The sequence below is a fragment of the Alligator mississippiensis genome, chromosome 2, assembly GCF_030867095.1.
Source record: "Alligator mississippiensis isolate rAllMis1 chromosome 2, rAllMis1, whole genome shotgun sequence".
Lineage (NCBI taxonomy): Eukaryota > Metazoa > Chordata > Crocodylia > Alligatoridae > Alligator > Alligator mississippiensis.
In genome coordinates, this window is record NC_081825.1 from 150,820,795 (window position 1) to 150,840,433 (window position 19,639).

The following is a 19,639-nucleotide window of genomic DNA, read 5'->3' on the forward strand; positions in this document are numbered from 1 at the left end:
GATTCATAGATTCATAGATGTTAGGATCGGAAGGGACCTCAATAGATCATCGAGTCCGACCCCCTGCATAAGCAGGAAAGAATGCTGGGTCTAGATGACCCCAGCTGGATGCTCATCTAACCTCCTCTGGAAGACCCCCAGGGTAGGGGAGAGCACCACCTCCCTTGGGAGCCCGTTCCAGACCCTGGCCACTCGAACTGTGAAGTTCTTCCTAATGTCCAATCTAAATCTGCTTTCTGCTAGCTTGTGGCCATTATTTCTTGTAACCCCTGGGGGCGCCTTGGTGAATAAATACTCACCAATTCCCTTCTGTGCCCCTGTGATGAACTTATAGGCGGCCACAAGGTCGCCTCTCAACCTTCTATTGCGGAGGCTGAAAAGGTCCAGTTTCTCTAGTCTCTCCTCGTAGGGCTTGGTCTACAGGCCCTTAACCATATGAGTGGCCCTTCTCTGGACCCTCTCCAGGTTATCCGCATCCCTCTTGAATTGCGGCGCCCAGAATTGCACGCAGTACTCCAACTGCGGTCTGACCGATAGAGGGGGAAGTATCACCTCCTTGGACCTATTTGTCATGCATCTGCTGATGCATGATAAAGTGCCATTGGCTTTTTTGATGGCTTCGTCACACTGCCGACTGATGTTCATCTTGGAGTCCACTAGGACTCCAAGATCCCTTTCCACTTCCATGCCACCCAGCAGGTCATTCCCTAGGCTGTAGGTGTGCTGGACATTTTTCCTCCCTAGGTGCAGCACTTTGCATTTCTCCTTGTTGAACTGCATTCTGTTGTTTTCTGCCCACTTGTCCAACCTGTCCAGATCTGCTTGCAGCTGTTCCCTGCCCTCCGGCGTGTCTACATCTCCCCATAGCTTTGTGTCATCTGCAAACTTGGACAGAGACCTGACAAAAGGTTACTGGCAGGTCCCAGTAGCACCCAAAGATCAAGAAAAGACTGCATTTGCTACCCCTTGGGGTCTCTTCCAGTCCTGGCACATGCCGTTTGCATTACATGGAGCCGCAGCTACATTTCAGCATCTGTGGACCGAGTTTTGTCTCCCCATGGGGGTTATGCTGCGGCTTACATAGACAATATTATTACACACACTGAAGACTGGGCTGAACACCTCACCGCGCTGAGAGCAGTAATGCAAGACTTGAGAAGGGCCGGGCTGACAGCCAATCCAAAGAAATGTACGATAGGGAAAGAAGAAACACAATACCGTGGGTTCCTAGTAGGAAGTGGGAAGGTGAGACCATTGTTAAACAAGGTAGAGGCATTGCAAAAGTATCGAGCTCCTCATACCAAGAAACAAGTGAAGGCTTTTATGGGGCTAGCTAGTTATTATAAAAGGTTTGTACCTCACTTCGCAGACTTAGTAGTGCCTTTGACAGAGATGATAAAGGCAGGGGTGCCACCCAAGGTGAGATGGATGCCAGATGTGGAAAAGGTATTTCAAGTGGTGAAGGATGCACTATGCTTGCAGCCCCTAGTATATACACCAGATTTTAATAAACTTTCCTGGTGCAGACCGACACATCTAATGTGGCTATTGGAGCGGTGTTAGTCCAGAGAGGAGGAGAAGAAGAGCGCCCTATAGCCTACATAAGTAGGAAATAACACCCACCGGAACGGAATTACGCCATGATAGAGAGAGTGTTTGGCAATTAGGTGGGCTGTTGAAACATTATTAATTATTAATTAATCCAATATTATCTGTTAGGGCAGCAGTTCACGCTGATCACCGATCATGCACCTCTACGCTGGCTACAGAGCATGAAGACAGACAATGCTAGACTGATAAGATGGGCCCTTAGTCTGCAACCATATTGTTTCGAGGTAGAGCATTGCCCGGGAACGCAGAATGTAAGTGCTGATTTCTTCTTAACAACAAGGCGTGGCAGGCGAGGAGGAGGGTGGTTGGCCCATAACAGAGGGGCGGGGCCACCAGTAGATGGACCCCGAGCAGGTCCCCCCTGTTACAATCAGATACCCAAGGTTTACCTTTCACTTCAAGATTTTGAGTAAATTCTGAACTGAAATTTAAAGTTAACCCCTTTATAGAAGGCAAACGTGCAAAGACTGAAACCAAAATAATGGTCCGTATGTGTGGCTTGTGTCCCTGTGCGTAACTAGGACCTGAGCAACTGGAAAAGACAGAAGGGAACCTCCCTCCCTTGCTCCCTCCTTAAGAACCCTACAGCTGTGAGACCATACAGTGCTGTAGAGGTGAGCGCCATGTTGTGTTTTCTAGAAAGTCTGCAGGAGCCCATCTTCCAGTTCCCCTTTTAATTTCATCAACGCAGATGAATAGTAAGCTGTCTGCAAAGCTATCTTTGGGCAAGGACAAAGCCAAGGCACTATATAAAGTCCTGCTTCAGCTCTCAAATGGGGACTTAAGTGGTGTAAGTGCTTTGTCAGCTGGGGAATTTCAGTCTCCATGTGTATGTAGACTCCTTTGCAGGTGCACACATTACTGGTTTACCAAGAATATATTCAGTAAATTATTTCCAAAAGCTTGTAAAACAGTACAGTGAACTCTGCCCCAAGAACAAGGCCTTGAGCTGTGTCTCAGTGTGGTCAGATTACTGCTGCCAACGTCAGACCTCACAGGGATGGTCAGTGACAGGTTTCAGTTGTTTTATATTGGGAGTAGCTCATCCACTCACCTCTCACCCCTAGGTTCTGTTTGGAAAATGTATTTTTTTATTCTAAGTTATCTTTTGAGGAAATTTAACTTTTGCTGCACCCACTTCCTCAAGGAAGATGCTTTAGAAGTCATAAGGGACTGAAAGCAATAATAGTAATCCTTTAATAATAATAATGATAATGATGATACAGAAATTAATACACAGGGGATGTATCTATACATGTGGTTTACTGTGGAGTTGACTACTTAACTTCTCAGTAAAGAGTCACCATCTACACACACACTGTAATTAGGGTGCAGTAAACTAATTTACTCTGCCATAGGATAGTACTGTCAGGGACAAATACTGTCCTATGACAGAGTAAACACATGCAATTAAACCCATGTGTAGATGGAGACTGATGGGTGCAAATTGTCCCTGGTTAGCCTGGTTAGCCCAGCCATTTCTCTGGTGCGATTTGTGCCAGAGTTTATTGCTTGGAGCTAATTGCTCACGTAGATGCTCCAAGTAACCAATAGGCCCTAAGAAAGCAAGTTCTTGTTCCAGTTCATGCTATAATAATTTTGTGAATCACATGAATGCAAGAAGTGTTTGAATTTAAATTTCCCAAGTGAAAACTTCTAAAACTCAAGGGAGAGATTCCCCAGTTTTTGCAACCTAGTGAAATCAAGTTAATGGACAAGCACAGATTTACACCAGCTGACAGCCTCGATGCAGTCACCCATATTTTGGTAAATGTTCTTAATTTAGATGCTGAGATGTGTTTTTGTGCTACTGATGCACATGATCTATACAGATGTTGGGTAAGCCTGGTCAAACTGACATGGTTCTCCTTCTAGGCATGTGCTGCACTTTGTGTGGGGGCATGCTGAGCTGAAAGTTAAGCACCACTCTTCCACCTCCCACCCCCCACATCCATCAGTGGCCACAGTGACCTAACTCTTAAATAGGGTTCCAGTGGAGCTACCTGATCTCACTTCAGAGCTGCACTCTTTCCTTCAGTCCCCAGGACAAACAGATAGTACAAGGATTTTGTCACGCTATGGCTGGTTTCTGCTATGATAAGGCAGGAAAACTCTCTGGAACAAAGTATAGAGAAGGGCAAAGACTAAAAGAGCTTTAATTGCCTTAAAGCACAGAGTCTTAGCATGAGTGAGCAGACTTTAAATCAACAAAAAGTGCTTATTTCTAGAAGTCATACTACAACACTGGGTGCATTTACATGAGCTATTAAATGAAGCTCAATAAACTCTGGTGCAGCTCGCGCTGGACTCAGCTGCTCCCAGGCACAATGTCTTCAAGTGTGCCTGGGACCACAGCAGTTTGATCACGGACAGAGCAGCCCCAGGCTGGCAGCAGGGTCTGGGGGCCAGCCACAGGCTCCAGGTGGTGGCATCAGGTGGCAGAGAGGCTGGCTTGGTCATGAGAATGCTGAAACTGCGGAGCTGGCTGACCCCCTGAGCCTGCTGCCAGCCTGGGGCTACTTTGCCCTGGCTCAAACTGCTGTGGTCCTGGTCAACATCCACACATGCATTTCTTGGCAGTAAATGAATCCGGTGTAAGATAGTGCTGTCCTCAACAGTACTATCTTAATGGGTGGAGTTAATTAATTTACTATGCCCTAATACATGTGTAGCATGTGTAGATGGTGATGCTTTACTGTGGAGTTAATTAGTCAACTGCAGTAAAGCACACATGCAGATGTACCCATTGCATTTTAAAAGAAGCATAGATTGTATTTCCAAGAGTACTGTATGTTAAATAAACAAAACCATCCAAGTTTGCTAGTACTTCTTTGTATGTTAAATAAACTAGTTTGCTAGTACTTCTACCTGTTCCCTTTCTACATATCCTGCTTCTAGTGTACCTAGCACATAGAGGCTGTAATGATGATAAGGTCCATCTCCATCTGCAGTGCAGCTATGATGGCACAAAGTTCTAACACTCTGGTGACTATTCACTGTCAGGAATTTATCATTGTCTTGGCATTTGTAACAGAGCAAATACTTGGAGATTTCTGGGGTAAAGTTACTTTTTTGGCAAAACCGTATGTCAGGTGTATAACACAAACACATTTTAGGAAATCAGTTCTTGCTCAGATGTCCTATATTCATATATATCACTTTTAGCCTTGCTTGAGTAAGGCACTTGTATTCATTCACAGATTTACAAAATTTGTCACTGATTTTGAAGAAACACATCAGGTAGATTACTTTACCTGCTCTTTTTAAACTCAGAGTGCAGGGGAGGGGGGACTAGAATGGTGGTATAATAGATATAAGATTTATGAGTTCCAAAGATGCACAAAGCCTTTAGATTCCCACAACAAAATACTTAGCTTTTTATGTAGAGTCATCAACCCTTTGCTCTACCTTGTAGCTGAGATTAAATTTGCGTCCCAGTGCATCTCTCCAGGTGATCTGTCTTGTATCGCCATGTAATTTCCCATGGGACAGCATGGGCAAAACTTGTATCTTTTCTGCCATGGAGCCTATGGTGTTAATAAGTCCCTGCCCAGCAATTATCACATTTCTGCTTCAGATTGCATCAGTGCCATATGTTGGCTCTGTCCCCAACTGCAAAGATTGTATCCCAAAGATTCTCATGTAGTCTTCAGTGCAGATGGGAATGTTTGGATCATGCTACTACAAGACTAGACTACAGTGTTAAACCATTAGCCTGGATGAACAGAAAAAATCACAACAAATATGTAAGATGTGAGCTTTTTCTCCGGTTATGTTATGTTCTCTACTACAGTTTCAAACAAAAGCATTATGTGGTTCAGAAATAGTTGTGTCCATGACCACACCAGACAGATGAGTGCCTAGACTGGTCAACAAACACATTTCATTATACCCAAGGTTCAGCCACACTGCTTTATTTAATTAAGCTTCTGCAGAGAATGTTGTAGTTTGCAACTTCATGAAAATAAATTACATATAGCTCTCATAAATATATGGTTTGTGCTTTTTAAGACATCTTGACAAAGGCACCTTAGAGTGACCAAGGATCCTCATTAACTAGGACCTGGGGAAAGTAATTTTTAACTAGCAATATGGCCTTGTAGCTATTCCATTCTTCATACATTTGCAACACTGTTCTGCAATGGTACACTGAGTTTAAAACAAGATTAGAAATTTGCTGCAGTAACTGTGACATTGAAACATGGACCACGCAAAGTTGCCTGATGTTATAGTGTGTGTTCACCAGTACCCTGAGGAACATCATTTGCTGCACTGCCTCACTCCCGCCTTCCCCTCCACCCCCTTGCTCATCCAGTTTTAGTAGGCCGGAGCTGAGGACACAGTACCACCCTTCTAGCCTTTTTTCCCCAAGAGTATATGGTGCAGCATATTCCCTGCTTGGCATCTACTTGGTACTGTGGGAATGGAGATGAGACTATTTCTCCTCCAACTAGGAGGATGCGGTCCCATCAAATGAAATGTGCCATGGCCAGCAGGAGAGCTGCACACAGCTAAAAAGGTGCTGAGACTTTGTGCTGGCCCTTGGTTCAGTGGTGATTTCACTGGCACTCAGTCACCGTATGGGTGCATTGCAGACAGAGCCTTCTTTCCTAATTTCTCACTTCTGCATCTGCAGAGGTACAAGGGACAGCCCAGCCCCATGCTTCACAAAGGTGATTGTATATTCTTTCAGACCAAATTCCAGGAAGAAGCTCGAGTCCTAGCAGGTCACACTGAATATCTGTTTACAAGAACTGTCCATTTCCTGAGACTATAGTGCCTTCCTTGTTGCTTCATGCATTGATCTGTCTTGACTGTAAGGAAAAAATACTGGTAAATACTCTTTTTATAATCTCAGTGACAAATCATGTGACCTTTGAACCACTGGAGAGTCAGTTAATGGGGTCATTTCTTCAATTACAACTGTGTGTTCTTTAATATCTATCTCAAGATAGGCAGGGGTTTCACACAGGCAAAATATTTACTGGAGAAACCCAGAGATTACAAAGCTCTAAGACCAAAACAGGAACAAAAATGTAGGGGTGACAGCATTTAAAGGCACTGCTTGGTACTTTTGAGAGCTGATTCTATATATTTAACATGCTAACCCAGCCTTATGTGAAATATTTAATTAAGTGGAAAGCAGTCTAGTCTCTTTGGAACCAGAGACCTTCTTGGGACATATGCTTATCAACCTGTGAAGGAAGTGTGGGAGGTTAATATGTGCTCCACAATCAAAACTTACACCTTCTTGCATCCTATCAGGGTCTTCAAGTCATGATTGGTTGATATATTTGTGAGCAGAGTTTAAATTCCAGCAGGTACTAAAGTGATGCACAAAACTAAGCCATAGTTGTTGTCACTAATCTTCAAAGCAAGGGAGAGATTCACTAGAGGATTTCTGCTTCTAAAAATTGCTTCACTGGGTAGCAAGGTAAGATACGGGCATTCCTCACAATCTTATCTTATTGAATTTTGCATGCTGGACCAAAAGAAATCTCTATCAGGAAGGCAAACAATGCTGTTAAAATATTGTGCATTCTACTTTTCCCTGCAGCTTGGTTTTGTGAGAGCTGCACACCTACCACAGGATCAATCTGCAAACCCCTTTCTCCCATGGGTGAGCATTCACTCCCACAAAGAGTCCTATGATTGTTTCTAAGAAGATTACTTTTTTTTTAGTACAGTATCTTGCTAGTGGAATAAGGGTATCACCATTTGTCCCACAGTAAAGGAGGTAGAAGCAGAGTAAACATTCTATTCTAGTTCCATTTTAAACATACCTGTATAATTTGCACAGACTCCAACTGGTGTAGCTGAATAATAGAGAAAAAGCAGTATGTTAAGGGAAACTGACAGATTAAAACTTGCGTGTAAAGAATACATTTTCTCACCTGTGTTATGGACAACCTTCTAAGAATGCTAATATGACTATACTTTTAGAAATCCAGGGGGAAATCTGAGATCTTGACTCAAATGTTACTCCATCTGAGCACAGATAAACCTCCCATTAAATTAAAAGGGAGGTTATTCAGAGAAAAAGGAGCCTGATATTTAGCCTCTCATTTACATCACCTTGATGACTGGGAGTTCAATAAGTACCTAATAGACTAAGGATTTTTTTTCCTTTACTCTCTGTTTTGCTTTTCACCCTTGACTGAGTTTAGGCAGGGAAGTCACTTTGGTTTACTTTGGATTATGTTCTTTTTCATTGTTTTCTTCTACATTACTGCTGTTCTGCTGTGTTTCACTTGTAAGCATGTCAGGGAATGTTTTCATACAAACAAATAAAAACCTTAATTGAGTGTAAAAAAATAAGTAATAGCATATAATCATTTATCTTACATTGTGCTATATTATGATGGTTGCACTGGATGCATCTATATGTGCAATTAATTCAAAGCAAGAAACTCTGGATCAGTTTGAGTCAAAGTAAACTACTGGGCACAGCTTCTACAAGTGTGCCCAGGACAGCAGCAACCTGAGCCAGGGCGGAGCAGTTTACGCCAGGGTCAGAGGCACAGGGGATCAGCCCTATGCTTTGTGTGGCAGTGGAAGGGCTGGCTGGGGCATGAGGGTGCTGGAAGTGCAGAGCCATGTGGCTAGGTAGCAGGCAGGAGTCTGGCCCCCTCCTGGCTGGGCTGACCGGGTGCAATATATGCCTGCGGTCAGCATCTGTATGTGCATTTAATCACAGTTAATTACCCCGCTGTACAACAGTACTATCTTACACCGGTGTTAATTAGTTTACTGCAACCTAATAGTGTTGCAAGTGTAGATGGCAATGCTTTACTCTGCATATACTTAGTCTATGGGTATGTGTAGAGGCAGCCACTGAATAATACTTTACTATTTATAGGGCATGTCTGCAGGTGCTATTAATGCAAAGTGATAAACTCTGGTGCAGTTGGCACTGTAGTTTATTGCTCTTGGGCTCCACATTTACATATGTACCTGGAACTGCAACATGTTGAGCCAGGTCGGAGCAGCTGTGGCTGTCAGGAAGCCCGGAGGGTCAGCTTGCCAGCCTGGGGCTGCTCCAACCCAGCTCAACGTGCTGTGGAGGGGATGGCTGGGGCACAAGGGAGCTCCACTGTGAGGCTAGCCAGCAGGCAGCCTCCACATTGTATTGACAAGTACTACACTATGGCAGCATTTATAAGTTTACTGTGCCCTAATAGGGGCTCACAGGTAGGTGCTGAGACTATACCACAGAGCTAATTAGTCAGCTCCTCAGTAAACACTTTGTGTAGATGTGCCTGCATAGTCCTATGAGGATGAATGGAACGCTTTAAGAGAAAGATGCTTTCCATCATGTTAAGGGAAGCAGAATCTAGCCTTAACATGGTTCTCTTTAGTTCAGTGGAAACCTGTTAAGATCCAGTGACTCTATAAAGGCAGTACTGAACTTGCATCCTAAAAGAAACATTGAAAAGGATCTTCTACTGCTGCTGAACACTGCTTGTTTACCATGCACCTGTGTTTTGTGAGTAAGGCATATGAGAAGCTTTAATCCTGCAGCTCCAGGTGTGGTATGCAACAGTGTGAGCTCTGTGTAGCATGCACTGCACAAAGTTGTTCTTCTCTCACTTCAGTGCTGTGCAATGATAAGCATATTTTATCTTGTGGTAATACAAGTAACAGTTCACACTGTGCTACATGAACCTGCCTGAAGAGCTTCCTTGTATTTGTCTGTAGCCATTTTTCTCACTGGATATAATGATTTTTACTGTGGCTCTAACTTACATTTTGACTATGCATCAGTATTGCCTCTGAAGTCAGGGACCTACATTTGTGTCTGATCTGGTTATTGCCCTGACCTCTGTTTGCAGCGTTACTCAAATTAATAACTTTATTAATGTCCATAGTGTGATTTACATGATTAGTTAACTTAAGTAGGCACTATGTGGTTTTTGCACTGCTTTTCAGGCTCGAAGCAATAGCTATACTATACCCAACCCATTCTAGTCTGGTGGATATGTGCTGGACCAGGTCTTCTGTTCATCAGTACAGTGATTTACATATAGATGTCTGAAATAATTTTAATTTAGAAAGTGAGGTATACTGGGGGCAGAACCTCAAGTATAGCTCCACTGAGGCCCCCAGAGCTTTGCTGACATACACATGCTGAGGATCTGGACCACCCAGCACACAATTTATTTTGCAAGTAATTAAGCAGAAGCAAGTAAATAGATAAGTGTTAGAATGTGCTTTCAAAACATCCTTATATTTATATTAAGGAATTATGTCATACCATAATACTTTCCTTGCATGTAGATGTATTCTAAATGTATATGAACCATATACCATTTACAGTTTATGTACATGTTTGAATTTATAATTCATTTTATAATCTGTTTCTTTCTAGTACACGTATCTTGTTCTGGACTGAAATCACTGCAGAAGATGAAGAGTGCCCTTATATTTTTTTGCATTCTGTCAGTAGCTTGGTCTACTCCTGTAAGTTTTTCTTACAAATATTTTTAATAGGAGCCAGATAGCGAAAACCTTACTCACACTCATATCAATTACTCACATGAGTAGTCCCTAATGAGTACTATTTCAGTAAATAACATATTACAAATGTGGGTGAAGGTTTCATTCTCTCGCCCAAAATGTCTTTATTTATTTATGAAATTCACTAAGGAAAATATTTTCCTTAAAGAAATTCCTAGTATCTTGCAAGAAACTCAGTTATCTTCTATAACTTTTATTGATCACATCAATAAGTTATCTTCTATAACTTTTTGTGCTCCCTTTGAGTCATCCAAGAATCTTGATCTTCTTTTTTAAAGATACATCAAAGTGAAAAGGGAAATGACAGCTTCCATAGAGAATACAAGGTATGTTATACAAAGTTTCCTATTCCCGTCTATATTTAATTATCTTATTTTTCTTCTTTCCCATGTTGAAGGCACCATTCAGTTTTGACCTTCCTCTACTAAAAAAGGCCCCAAATGCTATTGTACAATTTTAGAAAGAACACTGCTATTTAGAATCACTCATGGCTTCCTCCCCTGAACTGGCAGAAGTTCAGTTAAAGGTGTCATGGGCTGTGATCCATGAACCCAACAATTGTGCCTCCTGCCATGCTTACACATGCATGGCAGGAAGTGTGACTGTAGAATTGGGATCAGATCCCAATCACACCCTATTGTTGGTGCAGGGGGAGTCTGGGATCATGATCCTGGGCTCCCCCTGCATTGGCAATCAGTAAGCTGGGTGCCTGGTGTACACACAGTTACACAGTCTAATTATACATCACATGAAAAATGGTTTGTCTTATCAATTTTTAATTTTTGCATTTGTTAATTTAGTGATTTAAATAGTGATTAGATTATGTTTGAAGGGGTTTCTTTTTTAAAATAATAGGAATTTACTTGTAGCAGTTGTGGAAATTAAACACAACTCTTCTATGGCTACAGTCTTGCCTGAGTATTTGGGCACCTGGAAGAGAAATTTGATAAGAATTAAATTAAGTAAGTTTTTCTTTATAATCAGATATTATGAGAGTCTCTCCCTATACATCCAAACTGTATGAATCATTAACTATAGTTATATAATTATTTAAAATAAGTAATAATTTAAATTGAAGCTACCACTGAGACCTAGTTTTCAACCAACAGTTTATTAAAATCAGTGTTGCTACCTTTATTAGTTATGCATATATACCTGGTACTGGAAACCTGAAACAGACTGAACATACGAAAAGGTCCCATTAAGTCAACATTATGATGGGAGCAGATGACAGCAACATAGAGACCACTGGTCAGAGACATTACAGAAGGGCATTTCTTGTTTCACTGCATGCTTATATCTACACTTCAGCCAAAGACATAACTACACCTTGCACAGACATACCCAACTTAGCTATAAGCTAATTAACTTGGGTACTGATAGCGTATTTGTGCCAGCATGGAGCTCAGTGTGGGTTAGCTGCCTCGGTATTAAACCCAGAATCCTAGGCCACTTTGTGCCCCATGCTGTCATAATTATGCTCTGATCAGGACCCAAGCTAGGTTGTTTGAAGCTTGCTCAAGTATGTCTATAGGAGCTGCAGTAACAGCTTTGACTGCAATGTAGACATACTCATGCAAATAAAGCAGAATTTGCTACTGTCTGCCTTTACAGATGAGTATTGAATGACCAGCTAAACCTGAGAAAGTTATTTTCCATAGTTAATTGTTCATCCCTGCTCTGATTGCAGACTCAGATCAGCCTCCAGGATGGAGATACTGCTGACAACAATGTGCATTTATTTTCTCCAGAAAAGACAGAAGTGGTACAACAGGTATGCATTTGATAAATGGATTCTTTATTTCACTTGTGCTATGACTGAATACATCTCCTTGGAGGGAGGAGTGAAATCTTTGAAGGGAAGGGTGTCAGGACAGTGGAAATGAAACTGGGTATTAGTGTGGAAGGATAGTGAGATAACTGAATAATGGTGAGGTGGAAAAATGGGAATTTAGTGTATGTACACTTAACAACAGCCATGTAAATGGTAAGAAAAGACCCATCAACATGTCAGTCACTGACTTCACTGTTGTCTGTCACCCACTGTAGTTGTTTTATATAATCTGAACTTTGAGCCACAGATTCTGTCTTTCTCTGCATTTATAAATGGTGCAGAGTTATAAAGCCAGATTCTTAGTCCTGGCTGTGCAGGGGGTTGTGTAGAAAGTTCTATGTGTGTTTTCATCAATGTGTTTCCCCGGGGTATACAGGCCAGTAGGGTTCTGGGTTTGTAATGTAATAGAAAAGAGGTTTTAGAACATACAGGTGACAGTCTAAATAACAGATGTCTCATTTCAGGTTTGTAAATACTTATTTGAGTGCCTAAATGTGCACTTGGGAGTCTAACTTTAGACGCCTAGGTTGCATATAGATGTGCTAGTTTGTGTTCTAACTGGAACATGTTGGAGCAGATTCAATTAATTGAATCTGCTCCATGTACTAATTAGAATGTCCCAGCGTTGCCTCACTGTCAGACATAGGCGACTGGTGCCCCCTGAGTCGGGGGGGCACTTGCCCCCCAGTGGCCAGTCAGCATCTGGGGGGGGTCCCCCCTATGGCTGATCCCACCGACCGGGGGGGGGGGGGAGGGGTCTCCCACAGCCAATCCCACACACCTGCAGGTGGCAGGGACAAACTGACACTTCTGGGTGAGCGTGATTGGCCATGGGGGGACCATGGGAACTGCTTCTCCTGGCGCCCCATACCCTAGCCGGTGCTGTTGGGGGGCACCAGTGCTCTCACCTGCCCCCCCTGCTCAGGAATGCTGGCTGTCAGGGGTGCACCAGCACTCTCAGGGGGTACATGTGCACCCCTGTGCACCTCCTATTCATCGCCACTGCTGTCAAGTGTATTAAGTCCCCACATGTCAAAATGGGCACGGGGGCACTTTAACTAAACCTTGTTGAATGAGCTTTAGTTAAAGTACCCCCCATGGCCATCTTGAAAGCCCGGGGGGGAAGGGCTTAATACACATGACAGTGAACTGTTTTAATTAGAATGGCTGTCTGGGAACCAGTCAAATTAAAACACTCCTTTCCACTCCACCTCCAAGCACGTATATTGTTTTATATCCCATTACTAATACAGTAGTAGTAATGCACAGTTATGTATTACAGGAACTAATTTGCAGTTACATAGAAAGACTCTATCTTGTCACTCATGATCAATAATAAGGCATGATATAGGAAATGCAGTTCATTATTAGGAAGGATAAAAAATAAGAGAGAGATTATAAAAGTTTTAAGATCAGTTTACTTTAGTTGATTTATGTTATCAGAGAATCTAACCCAGTGGTTCTCAATCTTTTTAGATTCAAAGCACCCTTTGATAGACTCAAGGCACCGCTCAGACAATGTCAGTTCTTAGTTTTTATTCATTTTTTGACAACAGAAAAAATAATAGAGTAATTCTTCTGTTGCAAAGAACTCAGAAAAACCAAAACAGGTCAGACTGTTTTTAAGTTTATGGATTCCTATTTGACATCTTTGGGTTTATCTTGTAAGTCACATTTGCGTGCCTAACAATGCTAACATTGCATGGCAGCCCACAGCACCCTTGAAATGGTCTCAAGGCATTTCAGGGCGCTGCGTCACACTGGGTAAGAATCACTGATCTAACCCATTTAAAACAAAACATAAGACAGAATGTATTTGCTAACACATATGAAAGTTCTGATTTCCTGTGGGTTCAAATGGAGAGGTTTTTCTCCTGTAACTTTTGAAATCTTATTCAGGGAAGTCTTATTCATGGAAGCATAAGGAAAATGTCTCATTGCAATGAAAGGTACAGTAGGATCAAATAGCAATGGATACTTCTGAAAGTTGTGGTACAAGTATATATTGTATTTGAAAACAAACAGTTACCAAAGGATGGTTTTTTGCACAAATACTCACATTAGTGCCTGGTTCCATGGGGCATTTAAGTCAGGACAGCATATGCTAGTGAGCAAGACCACTGTTTAGTAAAATGAGCAGGGGAATTAGTTCAGTTAGGGTGATAATGCCATTGACTTCTGAAATCATCACTACCCTAAAAGGAATTGAAGGGAGAAATCAATTCAGTGTACTGTCCACAATTCAAAGTTGTAGCCATCAGGAAAAGAGATCTCTTCATGAGACAAGATGCTGAGATAGTAGGTGAAAAAGATCAGTGGTAAAGTGGCAGTAGGTATCCTAACTTAGTTGCAAGTAATTTAAAATTTCAAATGTGTAGGAACTTTTCAGAATGAAAATGTTTCTGCATTCACTTTAAATGGTAAAGTATAGAACTAAGAGCAAGGAAATCTGAGTTTCACTGATAGCATTTTCACAGGCTTCGTATGTGGCCCTGGGAAATTCACTTAGGCCCAGACTTTCAAAAATAGTCTTAAATTTTTGGCATCTTCATTTCTGGATGCCCAGTGCTGGATACATGGGGCCTGATTTTCTGAAGTTCATTTCCGGTTTCATTGGTTTTGCCACCAGTGGTTCTGGGTTCAGTGACTAGCTGCTGGGCTCCCCCAGTTGGTGATCTGGTGCCCCCCCAGGCTCAGGAGGTACCATTTGCCCATGGTACTTAGCACTCCCATTCTGGTGAGATACAAGAAGATAAAACATTTTGCAAGTGAAGCTGGTTAAAAATATAGCTAGCACTAATTGTAAGTTTATTAATTCCAGCTAGCAATTGGGCAGGAGGTGTTCTCACAAGAGACTGAGCAAGTAAGAGGCTTGTTTTTCTGCTTGGCAAAGAGCATGGGGGTGCTCTGTTTCTCTGAAAACCTGGCTGTATGTATAAGAAGTTCAGTTCCCTCAAACTGAAGCACCAGACCCAGTGCCCACTCTTGAACACTACTCCCTAACTATCTCCGTGCTTTGCAAAAGGGAGGGGACAATAACATCACATATGACTCATTTAAGACTTATTTCATTGAACTGCTTTGAGAGTGCTTTGGATGGGAAGAATTAAGAACAAAACATCCTCATTTAGCTATATATAGTAATAGCACTCACCACTGAGGCAAGTACACTGTGTATGAATGTGTGTGTGTGTGTAGTGAGGCAAGCACACAATGCTGTGTGCTTGCCTCACTGTCTGTGTGTGTGTGTAGTGTGTGTAGGCAAGCACACAGTGTGTAGTGAAGCAAGCACACAGAATATGTGTGTGTGTGTGTGTCTAGCGAGGCAAGCAGTCATGTCTATGTGCGTGCATGTAGCAAGGCAAGCACACAGTGTCTGTGTGTGTGTAGTGAGGCAAGCAGTGTGTGTGTGTATGTGTTTGTAGGGCGAGTCCCACAAGCATTCCCCACCATACACATGCACCCACACATCCCTTGCACTGCCATACATGCAGACCCCCACACTCCCTCACACAACCCAGCCACCCTCCCCCCACACAAATCCCCACACAAACCCCATACTCACCCACACCCCACATATCCACACAGACAGCCACATGTTCACTGACCCCACAACCCTCCACACCTGTCCACCCCCCACACATACCTACACCCTCCCCCACATACCCATACACCCACAAACCTATACCCACCCCCCATGCTCCCCATAGTTTCCAAGAGTAAGACCTCATTTTAAGCTATTGTGTGATCACTTTTATGTACACTACACAAACACATGTAAATCAGGACAAAAAGATTTTTTGAAATCAAGTTGATGACTGTTGTAGATGTTTGATTTTTAGAATATAATTTGTTTTTTTCTGGTTCTGAGATGGCAAAACCCCTTGCTGAAAGGAGCACTTCTGGGGGCAAGGGGAGGGACTTCTGGTGCCAAAGGTCAGGGGCTAGGGGACAGGACTTCCAGTCCCAAGATGGCGACCAGGGGGCAGGGCACCTGTTAAGAGCTGGGGTTACCCATGCGGCCCTCGACAGCTTGCCATAACTCAGTAAGTGGCCCTCCACCCAAAATAGTTGTCTGCCCCAATCTAATAGCATCAAGTACAGACAGTAGCTATCTAGGTTTTAAAGAATAGTCAGGCACCCCTGCTTGGACAGTTCCTCTCTGCATAAAAGGCAAACAACCCACATGTTCTCCTCAGAATACCAGGGGCCCAATTGCTAGTTGAGGTTAGCTCCCCTACAATTATCACCACTTGTATGTCTCACCAACTTCCAGGCTTTTATTTATTTAGAAACATGCCTCAGGGCACCTTGGAAATATCTGCCACCTAGCATCCTGCTGCTTAGTTGTACAATAGGAGTGGACACGGGACACTTCGCAGAATCTAGTATTGGCGCCACTGAAGTTAGTGGGAGTACTGCCACGGGGTTGAATGAGACCAGAAGCAGACCCGCACAAGTCAGCAGGAGGAAGAATAGAATGGCTAAATCCCCAGAGCAATGCTGCTGGTAAGGCAGCAGCCTCATCGCCAGCATGACACTTGGTAATTTCCAGCCAGTGCAGGGCTAATTTGGTAATATTTAAAGGATGGTGGTTTTCCTGTCTGCTCCAAATATAAGCACAGGCTCTGATTTTAGCTCCCATTACTAGCATATGTTCACCAAACAGGCTTACACCTGGAAACAAGCCATGTGCCATTGTCACGGCACATGCTGAGAAAAACAAGATTCATGCTCCGGGGAAACAAAAGGGTTCGATTTCCTTGTCAAAACTGATGGATGTGATCAGAAACAGAAATTCTGTTAGCAGGATAAGTGTTAAAAGTCAAACTGTGTTTAGAACAATACCATTAGTTGCAGAGAGAAGAAGGGCCTCTTTTGGGGGGAGTGGACAATTTCATTTATTTTTAATCCTGAGAACTCTAAATTGGTGGATGCATGCAGACTTTATTTGTTCCTGTACATCTATCCTCCACCTTTCTGCAAATGAGACCCCTCTTAGCACCTCCACCATATTTCTCTCATGAACATCACATGTTGTTTTCTAACGAGCAGAGAGCTTCATGTTTCATGTCTGCAGCGCCTGGATCACTGGTGCTGTTGGCTCCTTTCATTCAGGACCTGGTTGCCTTTTTCTTATGGCCAGAGTTGGCCTGGCTTGCTGTCTAATTGTGATATGCCAGCAAATATGCAGCATTTCTGTAATTGCCTGCAGGAATACAGTATGTCTTCAGGCATCAAAGGCATGTGAAAAGTTTGAGGATGCAGTTTGAAGGTCTGAAATTTGAAAACATGGTGGTGAAATGGGAAGCGGCATATTGGACGTTTCACTTTAGAAAGAAAGAACCAGTAGGTTTTAGGAATACCTCATAAAACGTATGATAATCAAACTGGGTTAAGTCAAGGGATGGGTCTGTCTCATTTGCTGTTTTTGAGCTCATACCTTGAAGCATGTATTTCTTTATTTTGTATTTTCATGGGCTTTAAGAGGAGCCACTGGATAAACAGAGAGCTGGCAGCCATGGAGCAGACTTGGCAGCTCCTAGCTGTTACATGCAAGGAAGATGAGAACAATTCAAATGCAGCAAACCCACTTCAACTTTAACCTGGGATGAAGGAGTGTTAAAGTTGAAGCAGGTTTACTGTATTTTAATTGTTCTCATTTTATTCACAATTTCACAATCAGAATGTGCCAGATGCTGCCCTTTTGAAATATTCCCATTTTGAACATGATGTACCTAACTTCAGCTGGTGATAATACTCACCCAAAGAGCACACTTAGCTCATCTTTTCATAGATTCATAGATGTTAGGGTTGGAAGGGACCTCAATAGATCATCGAGTCCGACCCCCTGCATAGGCAGGAAAGAGTGCTGGGTCTAGATGAGCCCAGCTAGATGCATATCCAACCTCCTCTTGAAGACCCCCAGGGTAGGGGAGAGCACCACCTCCCTTGGGAGCCCATTCCAGACCTTGGCCACTCTAACTGTGAAGTTCTTCCTAATGTCCAGTCTAAATCTGCTCTCTGCTAGCTTGTGGCCATTATTTCTCGTAACCCCTGGGGGTGCCTTGGTGAATAAAACCTCACCAATTCCCTTCTGTGCCCCCGTGATGAACTTATAGGCAGCCACAAGGTCGCCTCTTAACTTTCTCTTGCAGAGGCTGAAGAGGTCCAGGTGCCCCAGTCTCTCCTCACAGGGCGTGGTCTGCAAGCCCTTAACCATACGAGTGGCCCTTCTCTGGACCCTCTCCAGGTTATCCACATCCCTCTTGAAGTGCGGTGCCCAGAATTGCATGCAGTACTCCAACTGTGGTCTGACCAGCGCCCGATAGAGGGGAAATATCACCTCTTTGGATCTATTCGTCATGCATCTGCTGATGCATGATAAAGTGCCATTGGCTTTTCTGATGGCTTCGTCACACTGCCGACTCATGTTCATCTTGGAGTCCACCAGGACTCCAAGATCCCTTTCCACTTCTGTGCCACCCAGCAGGTCATTTCCTAGGCAGTAGGTGTGCTGGACATTTTTCCTCCCTAGGTGCAGCACTTTGCATTTCTCCTTGTTGAACTGCATTCTGTGGTTTTCTGCCCACTTGTCCAACCTGTCCAGGTCTGCTTGCAGCTGTTCCCTGCCCTCCAGCGTGTCCACTTCTCCCCATAGCTTTGTGTCATCCGCAAACTTGGACAGAGTACATTTCACTCCCTCGTCCAAGTCACTGATGAAGACATTAAAGAGTATCGGTCCAAGGACCGAGCCCTGCGGGACCCCGCTGCCCACACCCTTCCAGGTCGAAACCGACCCATCCACTACGACTCTCTGGGTGCGACCCTCTAGCCAATTCGCCACCCACCGGACTGTGGAGTCATCCAAGTCACAGCCTCTTAACTTATTCACCAATATGGGGTGGGATACCGTATCGAAGGCCTTCCTGAAGTCTAAGTATACGACCTCCACCCCTCCTCCTGTGTCCAGGCATTTCGTAACCTGGTCATAAAAAGAGACTAGACTGGTCAGACACGATCTGCCTGCTATGAACCCGTGCTGGTTTCCCCTCAGCATAATTTGTCCTGCCAGGCTCTCGCATATGTGAGCCTTGATAATTTGTTCAAAGACTTTGCCAAGGATGGAGGTGAGACTGACTGGCCTATAGTTGCCTGGGTCCTCCCTCCTCCCCTTCTTGAAAATGGGGACCACATTGGCCCTTTTCCAGTCCTCCGGGACTTGGCCCGTGCACCACGAGCGTTCAAATATTCCCGCCAGTGGCTGTGCAATGATGTCGGCCAGTGCCTTCAGTACCCTCGGATGGAGCTCATCCGGCCCTGCCGACTTAAAGGCATCCAGTTCTTCCAAGTGACCCTGCACCATCTTAGAGTCTATGCATGGAAGTCTGGCGCCTTGCTGCTGTCTCTCTACAACCCCAGTGAGAGACTTGTCGTGTCCCTCTCTGAGGAACACTGAGGCAAAGAACTCGTGGAGGAGTTCAGCCTTGTCCCCCTGTCCGTCACCAATTGTTTCTGCCCATTTAGCAGGGGTCCTATTCCTCCCTGGGCCTTCCTTTTACTCCCTATATATCTAAAGAACAGTTTCTTGTTGTCCTTTACTTGGGATACCATCCTCAGCTCCATGGCAGCTTTGGCCCGTCTAACTGCCTCCCTACAAGCGTGAGCAGAGGAGGT

At 43.7% G+C, this 19,639-nt stretch overlaps 1 protein-coding gene across 5 annotated transcripts in view; it reads left to right on the forward strand.

Annotated features, from left to right (window-relative positions):
• The window catches only part of DSPP (dentin sialophosphoprotein), a 29,807-nt gene that overhangs the window by 2,361 nt on the left and 7,807 nt on the right, over nucleotides 1-19,639 (forward strand). The window contains exons 2-8 of one of the 5 annotated variants that reach the window (XM_059722282.1): nucleotides 817-1,245; nucleotides 1,720-1,862; nucleotides 6,930-7,045; nucleotides 7,169-7,231; nucleotides 9,980-10,071; nucleotides 10,407-10,454; nucleotides 11,819-11,902. In XM_059722282.1, the coding sequence (XP_059578265.1) occupies nucleotides 7,228-7,231; nucleotides 9,980-10,071; nucleotides 10,407-10,454; nucleotides 11,819-11,902 (228 nt within the window). In that variant the 5' untranslated portion in view covers nucleotides 817-1,245; nucleotides 1,720-1,862; nucleotides 6,930-7,045; nucleotides 7,169-7,227. Of the gene's footprint in view, nucleotides 1-816; nucleotides 1,246-1,719; nucleotides 1,863-2,132; nucleotides 2,226-6,897; nucleotides 7,046-7,168; nucleotides 7,232-9,979; nucleotides 10,072-10,406; nucleotides 10,455-11,818; nucleotides 11,903-19,639 lie in introns of those variants that run through there. The other 4 variants (XM_059722283.1, XM_059722286.1, XM_059722285.1 and 1 more) reach the window with 4 other exon arrangements.